Consider the following 10,599-nt stretch of genomic DNA (forward strand, 5'->3'; position numbering starts at 1 on the left):
CACACATGCGCATGGTGAGAACAAACCCCACATACACACTCACGGGTCACAGCGGGCGGGCACGAGGCACGCACAGTGTGATGTGTTTAAACACACGCCCAGGACCCTGAGATTAAAAGAGAAAGCAAGTATTCTAAATTAAAGAATATGAAATAAGAATATAATAATAATAATAATAATAATAATACAAGAAATATAGAGTATAAAAAAAATATTTAAACAAGACAGGAATATAAATTTGTAATATTTTAATAATATTTAATCAACAATATTGAAATATTATAATATTATTAAAATATTTACAGTGTAGAAAATATAAAAAACTTACATTATATATAAGTAATAACAAAAACACAGAATTGAGATGAGATAAAATGTAAATGTCCAGTCATGAGCGTAGCAGTAAAGTGTGTGTAAATGAGTTAAGTGTGAAAATGTGCATTGAAGTGCTGAGTGCTGTAGGAGCAGAGCGTTCAGTCCCGTGTGGTCGCCTGAGACCTTCTCAGTCTCTCTGTGTTGGACTTCAGCGAGCGGAAGCGCTTTCCTGACCCCAGCAGAGTGAAGAGTCCATTGGTGTGGCTGAGGTCCTTCACCATCTTCCTGGTCTTGGTCATCGAGTGCAGGTCAGGGAGCTCGGTGTGGAGCTCGTCTGTCCTGCACGGTGCTGTTCCTGAACCAGGTCGTGATGTTTCCCGTCAGGATGCTCTCTATGGTGCTGGAGGAGAAGTTCCTGAGCACCCTGGAGGACACGTCTGAGTCTCTCGAGCGTCTGAGGTGGTGGAGACGCCGCCGGGCCTTTTTCACCAGGGTGTTGATGTGACCATGACAGGTCCTGCGTGATGTGAACACTGAGCTATCTGAAGCTTACGTGTGTGTGTGTGTGTGTGTGTGTGTGTGTGTGTGTGTGTGTGTGTAGGTGTATGTTACAGCATTCGCAGTGTCTGGGTACGCGTGTACTTTTACCAGAGCTGCAAAAAAACCTTTTAACCCTTTACTGGGCGAGACGTACGAGTGTGAGCGTCCAGACAAAGGCTTCCGCTTTATCTCGGAGCAGGTATACAACACACACACACACACAAGCACGCACGAGGCCACAAACACACACACACACACACACACACACACACACTCATGCGAGTACTCGCTGAGGCACACTGTGTTTCCCTGTTCCCCAGGTCAGCCACCACCCTCCTGTGTCTGCGTGCCACTGCGAATCCAAAAATTTTACACTTTGGCAGGGTAAGAACACATCACACACACACACACACACACACACACACACATAGAGAGAGAGAGAGACAAAATTATTGATAGCCTTCCACTTAATCATCAGGGTTCTTTCTCTCGACTGAGAGTTTCAGCACTCGTGTGCTTTTCCAGCTTCAGTGTTTTTGTCCTGCTGGAAGACTCTGGACATGTGACTAAGACACAGCTTTCTGTCCCTGCATGGACATTTCACTCCAGAATTTCCTGATGGTCCTTCCTGATGCCCCACAGGCGTTCATGCATCCGCGATAAGCCACGCGTCCTGATACAGGCTTCACGAGCTCCACGAGCTTCATCAAGGACGTCACAAACATTTTACATTTCAATACATATTTAAAAAAAATCACATCAAACCCACAAACACGTCAAGAAGTTTCTTTATCTCTCAGAAATCAGATCCTACTGAAACAGAAACAACACTAATTACGCTTAAATTTGAACTATTCAGCAAAGACGCTTTGAGGCAGTTAAGTTCCTACGTGAAAACTTCCTGCTCTCTGTGCTTCTTCCTCTGGAGCTCTCAGCTGGTGTGTAAAGAGTTAGAGCTCATAATAAATATATTAAACATAAATATAGTGTTGCACATCAAAGAAGCAAAATGAGGCCCAAAAAATGTTATACACACTTCAAAAGTTCATCAATGCCTTTTTTTAAAACTTGAGTTGAGTCATGGCAGCGGTGTGTAGGATTATGGCAGCGCGGTGGGCTAGTGGTTAGCACTGTTGCCTCTCGCCTGCAGGGTCTGGGTTCGATTCCTGCCTCGGGGTCTGTGTGCATGGAGATTGCATGTTCTCTCCGTTCCTGGTGGGTTTCCTCTGGGTTCTCTGGTTTCCTCCCAACACATGCAGGTTAGGGTGATTGGCGTTCCCAAATGTTCTGTAGTGTGTGAATAAGCCTGTGAATGTTGACTGGAGGTCCAACCACGGTCATGAAATGGGAATAAATACAACAGTCACCTAGTTGGACTTTCACTTTTCAAGTTAAAGTGTGTGTCATTTTTTCAGGTCCATTAAATAATAATGTTCTGGTGAAATCTATCACATGTAAAACACAGCTTGGTCTCTCTCTCTTAGACATCCGATGGAAGAACAAATTTTGGGGCAAGTCCATGGAGATTGTCCCAATGGGAACCACTCATATAGTGTTGCCATGGTAACTAGACTGACATCCCCCTCCCCCTCCCCTCCCCCCCCAACCGTATATCATTCCTTCATCTATCATTTGGTGTTTTTTCTTCCTTTTGATTTTTCTCTGTCTCCCTCTGTCACAGTTTTGGGGATCATTATGAGCTGAATCGGGTCACGTCCTGTATCCATAACATCCTAAGTGGACAGCGCTGGATAGAGCACTACGGCGAGATGACGATCAAAAACACCACGGCTACAGAAGACGCCGGCATCTGCAAAGTTACATTCCTTAAGGTACAACAGACCTTCTGACCTGTTCGACCAACATGCTGGTGCCGGACACCATGACGCACCCCAGTGACCGGGTCATGACGTCCCGAGGGGTCAGAGCTTCCACAGTGGCACAATGTGGGCGTAATGTAATGTTATGGCCGTTCAGTGTGTGTACAGCGCGTGACCAAAAACAATCACTGTTGTGTATTTTTTTATATGAAATACAAAGAGTCGTTAAACCGCAACGTCACTGAAGTGATTAATGTGATTCAGTACATTTCCTATTCAGCCATGTGGGACGATGTGAAGTAGGAATCAGAGCTCTGTTTAGTAGTGAAAGTAAAAGCATTTACACACACACACACACACACACACACACACACACCTAATGTGATGGGAACTCACAGGATTGGGACTAAACATCTGTGTGTCCCATTTGCTTATTAAAGAGCACGAATATTTAAGTGTGATGTAATGTAGTGATGTAATGTAGTGATGTAATGTATTGATGTAATGTAGTGATGTAATGTAGTGATGTAATGTAGTGATGTAATGTTATCTCTCTGTATGTTGTGTTTCAGTCCAAGTCTAGAAGTTTAAACAGTAATGATGTTGAAGCGGTCGTCACTGATTCCAAGGGACACGTGGTTCACTCACTGTTTGGTAAATGGAACGAGGCCTTGTATCTCGGGGCTCCGCCCTCAGCCATCTGCATCTGGAGAGCCAGTAAGTGATGAATAAGATCTGCAGTGCTGTCAATTTAATAACGATTTATCTGATGAAAGTCTGAATATTTTGTGTTGTGTGTGTGTGTGTGTGTGTGTGTGTGTGTGTGTGTGTGTGTGTGATCAGACCCCATGCCTGAGGATTATGAGCAATACTACGGCTTCACTCAATTTACTGTTGAATTAAACGAGCTGAATGAGAGTATACGTCCATTCTTACCCCCAACAGATACACGTTTCAGACCAGACCAGAGGTAATCATGCGCGCGCACACATACACACACACACACACACACACACAGTAATACCCTACCTTTACTCCTCAGACATCACCTGCTGAGCTCCAGACTCTCTCACTCCCCTCCTGTAGCTCTGATGCTCCACTATGTCGCTGTGCATCACAATACTTCCATGTTTTTCTCCATTTTGACAGAGATGCTGATAAACGCTATTGTAATAAAGACAATAATACTTTTGTCATAAATTATATTATACATTTAACCATGTGTATCTGTGTATCATCTTACGAGCGTTCCGTGTTTAAAGTGGAAAGCCAAGCGAAGTCAGTTTACATACATATTTTATTGGTTTCTTGAATTCTGCGTAAGATTGAAGACGTTCTGTAGCACGACGGGTCCCAGGACAGGGAGACACTTTAGTTTCAGTTTAGTTTGTAAAGCAGCTGGTGCCAAGAGGAATCATAAATTAAAGTTCAGTGAGGTTTAATGTTTATTTATTACACTTTATTTACATGTCTTTACTAAATGTTCTGATTGATTTTATAGGCAAAAATTCACAATATGACGTTTCACCTCCGGAACGGATTAAATTCGTATGTACTGTATCTGTTAATGACGATAGCCGTGTATCAGCTCTTTACTCTAATCACACACACATTAGAAGGTGATTTATAAAATGTCTAATTATTAAATGTACTGTAGCCTCATTGTGTCTCCAAAACCAGCCGTGAAATGCAACTAAATGCAGCCTGGAGCTTTGATCTGTGGCACAAGATCATCTGCTTTCCAGTTCCAGCCCACTGTAATGGATGGTTCCAGTACTGTACTGTAGCAGGAACATATTGTTAACGTACGGAACTGAAACCCAGAGGTCTTCGCACTGGCTTCCCAGTCGGGTGTTAAGGGAGAACTTTTCTGTTAAATCGTTTTTAAAATCTGAGCAGAGTGTGTGTAAAACAAGTGTCCTGACTGAGTGTGTATACACACACACACACACACACACACTACTTTTGTGTGCTGGTTTCAGGTTGCTGGAGGAGGGAGATGTTGCTGGAGCAGAAGAACAGAAAGAAAGGATCGAGTCGCTGCAGAGGGAGAGAAGGAGGTCACTAGAGGAGAAAGGCCTGACTCACACTCCTCGCTTTTTCAAGTATGTCACCTCTGCAGGTCTTATATACCAGTGTGAGCACATGTTAACGAACATACACTCACTGGACACTTTATTAGGAACACTAGTCTAATATCACGCAAGTCTTGCTCTCTAAACCTCAGTTCTTTGGGACGATCTCCATGGCGACACTGAGGTGTTGATTTTTGTACTTAATTATGTAAAGAATTTCAGAACAAGGCCAGTGTTAAAGCAGGAGATCGTTATATTTACCGGAGGTTTGCTCCTCCACGGGGAGATGCAGTTCACCAGTTTTAAGGGGAATCAGTAATATTAGATTTGCTTATTGGACGGGAAGAAAAGTTCTTTGGGGTTCAGACATTAAAGTCTTTAGACTGAGTTTGCATTGATTTAAAGCGGTGATATAGACATATAGAATTGATATAGACATGATTTTTACCAAAATAGTGTTCGAGTCCTTCGGGGCCCTTCAACATGCCACTAAGGGAACTGGGAGCTATGGGAACAAACTCATTCGGCACTGGTACCAAAAGAATGACAAGGGTGTTTTTTTATGCAGTATTTCTATTTCATTCAGTCCCTAATCAGAAAATGGGAATTTGGGGAAGAAATGTTGGTCGGATCCGGTGGAGACGGATCAGGACAGTTTTAACCCTTTGACTTTAAAGAATTTGACCTTTCTGAAAGAGCAACAAATCTGTTTGTGTGAAAAAACGGGGATTTAAACGAGGTGGTAATTATGGTGGTTTATTTCAGACTGGGACAGTGAGAGTGAATCTTTAATCCCAGGTTTAAATTAAGGGTGTGTCCGACGTAATGAGTGCAAATAATTTTCTTGAAATGAAATTCAAATAGTTTTTTAAGATCTAGAGTAATCTTAATCAATGCATTTCCATGTTTTATATGTGTGTATATACACTCTGCTCTGAAGTATTGCAGTGTTGTTTCTTTTGTTTTTGATGTACACTAAATGATGTACTGTACATTTGGGTTTAAGATACAATAATATGAAACTGTAGATCAGAAATCTCGCTCTGAGTTCATAACCTTCACTTCTAGATATGTATTACACATTAGAACATGCCATCTTTGGTTTAGGTCTAACAGGTATTTCTTCTTGTCCAGGTTTGTCCTGATAGATCGGTTGTTTAAAAACACGTCACACCAGAGGAATGCACCAGTTGGGTGATGTCAGTGTGTGACCGCGGTGATGAAGTTATTGCAAGCAAGGCATATTCACCTAAATATTAAGTGTTATTTACTTCCAATAGTTTTGCTCATGAACTTTTGCTCACACGGCTACAGAGACGAGTTTAGTCCAGTGATTTACACTCGTGTCTGTTTATGTGAAGCCTCTGGTCAGTAATACAGTATTTTACACTTTAGGTGTAAGGGACGGGGCGGCGGTAGTTTAGCGGGTTAAGGCTCAGATCAAAAGGTCAGTGGTTCAAACCCCAGCTCAACCAATCTACCACTGTTGGGCCCTTAAGTGAGGCCCTCAATCATGTGCTGGTGATGGAAAAAAAAAACATTTCAGGGTGCAGTAATGTACATGATATGGAAAAAAGTATTTGGCCAAACCTAATAATTAATTGAATTCAGGTGTTTCAGTCAGATCCCTTCACTGGGTTTCTTAATGCTTCAACATACCGAGACATCTCGGACGATGTGACGCTTCCAACGTCGTGCCAACAGTTTGGTGAAGACCCTTTTTTGTTCCACATGACCGTGACCCAGTGCACAAAGCAAGGACTATAAAGACATGGTTTGATGAGTTGTGTGTGGAAGACCTCGACTGGCCCGAACACAGAGCCCTGACCTCAACCCCATCGAGCACCTTTGGGATGAACCGGAATGGAGATTGTAAGCCAGACCTTCTTGTCCAACATCAGTGTCTGACCTCATAAATGCTTTACAGGATGATTGGTGACGAATTCCCACAAAAACACTCCAACATCTTGTGGAAGAGTGGAAGCTGTTATAGCTGCAACAGGCGGACCGACTCCATATTGGAGTCAATGTGTTTGGACACAATGTCACTGATGGATTGACCAGATACTTTTATTCCTGTAGTGTACGTGTGACAAATAAAGGTTTAACTTGACAGAGCTAATAACCGCATTCAGTGGACTAACTGTGCATTCAGTACCACCAAATATAAATCTGAGTGTGATTACTAAAACCCTCTGTCTCTTTGCTGAGTAGCCTGGGGAACATTCACCATCCCCATGTGGTAAAACCCGAGTTCTGACTCAATATCTACCAGATTAGCCCGTTGGTCTGGTCCAAAGCTTTGGGTCTAGACTGTTGGAGATTAAATGGGCCTGTGTGCTGTAAGAAGTGAGAGACGTGCTGTCCTGAGTGGGACGGGTACTGCTCTGTCCCATGAGGACAGCCTAGCTCCAATTATCATTAAAGTCTCTATTGTTTTTATGAGCAGCACCTAGACATCCAGCTGTTCAGGTTTTGCGATCGGTGCCTGAGGCACTGAGATGAGAGAGTTCTCCATGGAAACTGTCGCTCTGTCCAGGCCTCTTTAGTGTCTGGAGACCCCCAGTGCTGCAGTCTCCTCTGGCAGGGTGTTCATGTGTCTGCACTAAAGCTCTACACTAATGAGAGGTGTGTGTGTGTGTGTGTGTGTGTGTGTGTGTGTGTTACCATTAGTCCTAGGGACTAAAACCCTTGGAGTTTTCAGACCACTGTCTGCCGGTCACTCTCACTGTGAAAGTGAACGGTTTCTGTTTGCAATCTTTAACTAAATTGGGTTCTTTTGGCTGCGAAACTTTAACAGGATTAACAGGTTACTTATGATCGGTGTGGTTTGTAAATTTCTCTCTTTTTGGTTTTATTATCAGGTGGTCTGAAGACGACTCGTGGATCAGCAATGGAACATATTGGCAATTGAGGGAAGATCCTGGCTTCAGCAAACTGGAGTTCCCTCTGCTGTGGTGACGAGATGGGACTTTCCCTTCACTGTGGGTTTTTTCTTCCCAAAACCAAATGTGCTGCCAAGTTAAGAGTCATCTGAAAAATACTGCTGTCTAGCCGTGATTGGCTTTTTAATAAGAGTCATATGTGTCATTTACTTACAGAGAAAGTGCCTTATTGTGTCTAAAAATCATTATGCTGTTTGTGTAAAAATATTTTTCTTTGTTTTGCGATCAGGCGTTCAACATGTAATTAGAAAATTGCTGCTGAGTGAAATCATTGGTTACATCACCGGAAATCCAATCAAATATATTTTCATAATACAGTGATTCTCATAATTTACCAATAATGTACCGATGGTCTTTAAAATGCTGATAATCTGTGTTTTTTGAGGTAACAGGAGTCCAGTTGTTGATTCGGTGATCCTTCATGCCTGAAAACACAACAACACTGAAGCAATAAAAATGCAATATTTTACATCATCCTCATCTTGTTTCTTCTTCTGTTGTAATGAATTCTGCAAAGGTTTACCATGAAACTATATAATCTTGTTGTGCATTCATTTATTCATTCATGTTCTTTTCACAGTAAGACTATATAATAAAGCAGTATGTTAGCGGTATAGCTCTAGAAGACGATCAGTCGAGGTCTGACTCAATCATGAGATTAGAACAGCAAATACACAACTATTGCTTTTTTTCTTTTTCTTTTTTTTTTTAATTGGTTGCAGTTTTTTCCATAATCCTTATGCAGTTTTTCAACTCTTTCCATCATTAAGCTGAACATGACTCTTCATGAGTTGTGAAATCACCTGCTCCATGGGCAACTAGATATAACGAGGAAGACACGGTTGCTTTTGCTGAGTAATTTCCCCCACTTTTTCACTTTATGGCATGCGGTTAGTATCTCCGCAGTGTATATATAGTATTAGAGTGTGTGTGTGTGTGTGTGTATATATATATATATATATATATATATATATATATAGTAGTGAATAGCACTGTTGCCTCACACCTCCAGGGCTCAGGTTTGTTTGAGCCTCACTTCAGAGGACGTTTCTTTTTTTGCTGAGTATATATATGTTCACCGCACACTTAATGGCGCATCACTTGATTTGCTTCACTGGAAACACCAGCCTTATGTAATACAACCACAGCTTCCTTTTTCATATTTTAAAATTTAGACTAATGTTCTTTAATGCACTCTTACATTTATAGGACCGGATGTGAGGTCTCCGGATGTCTGTGGATGAATAGTCTATTACAGTCTATATAACATTTATATTATATATATATATATATATATATATATATATATATATATATATACATTTATATATATATACATTTATATTAAACCTCATGTGAGTGTGAAGAATTGCCTTGTTGTTGGGTGTAAGAGTGCAGAGTGTAACAGTGCAGAGTGTAACAGTGCAGAGTGTAACAGAATGTAACAGAGTAACAGAATGTAACAGTGCAGAGTGTAACAAAATGTAACAGAGTAACAGAATGTAAAAGTGCAGAGTGTAACAGAATGTAACAGTGCAGAGTGTAACAGTACAGAGTGTAACAGTGCAGATTGTACAAGTGCAGAGTGTAACAGTACAGAGTGTAACAGAATGTAACAGTGCAGAGTGTAACAGTACAGCGTGTAACAGAGTGTAACAGTACAGCGTGTAACAGAATGTAACAGAGTGTAACAGTGCAGAGTGTAACAGTGCAGAGTGTAACAGTGCAGAGTGTAACAGAATGTAACAGAATGTAACAGAATGTAACAGAGTAACAGAGTGTAACAGTGTAACAGAGTGTAACAGTGCAGATTGTACAAGTGCAGAGTGTAACAGTACAGAGTGTAACAGAATGTAACAGTGCAGAGTGTAACAGAGTGTAACAGTACAGCGTGTAACAGAGTGTAACAGTACAGCGTGTAACAGAATGTAACAGAGTGTAACAGTGCAGAGTGTAACAGTGCAGAGTGTACAAGTGCAGAGTGTAACAGAGTGTACAAGTGCAGAGTGTAACAGTGCAGAGTGTAACAGTGCAGAGTGTAACAGTGCAGAGTGTAACAGTGCAGAGTGTAACAGTGCAGAGTGTAACAGAATGTAACAGTGCAGAGTGTAACAGAATGTAACAGAATGAAACAATGTAACAGAGTGTAACAGATTGTAACAGTACAGAGTGTAACAGAATGTAACAGAGTGTAACAGAGTGTAACAGTGCAGAGTGTACAAGTGCAGAGTGTACATGTGCAGAGTGTAACAGAGTGTAACAGTGCAGAGTGTAACAGAGTGTAACAGTGCAGAGTGTAACAGTGCAGAGTGTAACAGAATGTAACAGAATGAAACAATGTAACAGAGTGTAACAGAGTGTAACAGTACAGAGTGTAACAGAATGTAACAGAGTGTAACAGTGCAGAGTGTAACAGTGCAGAGTGTAACAGTGCAGAGTGTACAAGTGCAGAGTGTAACAGAGCAGAGTGTACAAGTGCAGAGTGTAACAGAATGTAACAGTGCAGAGTGTAACAGTGCAGAGTGTAACAGTGCAGAGTGTAACAGAGTGTACGAGTACAGAGTGTAACAGTGCAGAGTGTAACAGTACAGTGTGTACAAGTGCAGAGTGTACCAGTGCGGAGTGTACCAGTGCGGAGTGTACCAGTGCAGAGTGTACCAGTGCAGAGTGTACCAGTGCAGAGTGTAACAGAACAGAGTGTAACAAAGTGTACGAGTGCAGAGTGTAACAGTGCAGAGTGTAACAGAACAGAGTGTAACAGTGCAGAGTGTAACAGTGCAGAGTGTACAAGTGCAGAGTGTACAAGTGCAGAGTGTAACAGTACAGTGTGTAACAGAGTGTAACAGAGTGTACGAGTACAGAGTGTAACAGTGCAGAGTGTAACAGTACAGTGTGTAACAGTAC

At 41.8% G+C, this 10,599-nt stretch overlaps 1 protein-coding gene across 1 annotated transcript in view; it reads left to right on the forward strand.

Moving 5' to 3' along the window:
* The window catches only part of osbpl3a (oxysterol binding protein-like 3a), a 25,587-nt gene extending 17,418 nt beyond the window's left edge, over nt 1-8,169 (forward strand). The window contains exons 14-22 of the mRNA XM_053490127.1: nt 1-14; nt 917-1,054; nt 1,176-1,239; nt 2,340-2,418; nt 2,537-2,687; nt 3,248-3,392; nt 3,519-3,645; nt 4,658-4,780; nt 7,615-8,169. The exon at nt 1-14 is cut by the window's left edge and continues 228 nt beyond it. Of these exons, the coding sequence (XP_053346102.1) occupies nt 1-14; nt 917-1,054; nt 1,176-1,239; nt 2,340-2,418; nt 2,537-2,687; nt 3,248-3,392; nt 3,519-3,645; nt 4,658-4,780; nt 7,615-7,711 (938 nt within the window). The 3' untranslated portion in view covers nt 7,712-8,169. The remainder of the gene's footprint in view (nt 15-916; nt 1,055-1,175; nt 1,240-2,339; nt 2,419-2,536; nt 2,688-3,247; nt 3,393-3,518; nt 3,646-4,657; nt 4,781-7,614) is intronic.
* Nucleotides 8,170-10,599: the final 2,430 nt, after the last annotated feature.

The sequence above is a fragment of the Clarias gariepinus genome, chromosome 28, assembly GCF_024256425.1.
Source record: "Clarias gariepinus isolate MV-2021 ecotype Netherlands chromosome 28, CGAR_prim_01v2, whole genome shotgun sequence".
NCBI classification, from domain to species: Eukaryota; Metazoa; Chordata; class Actinopteri; order Siluriformes; family Clariidae; genus Clarias; species Clarias gariepinus.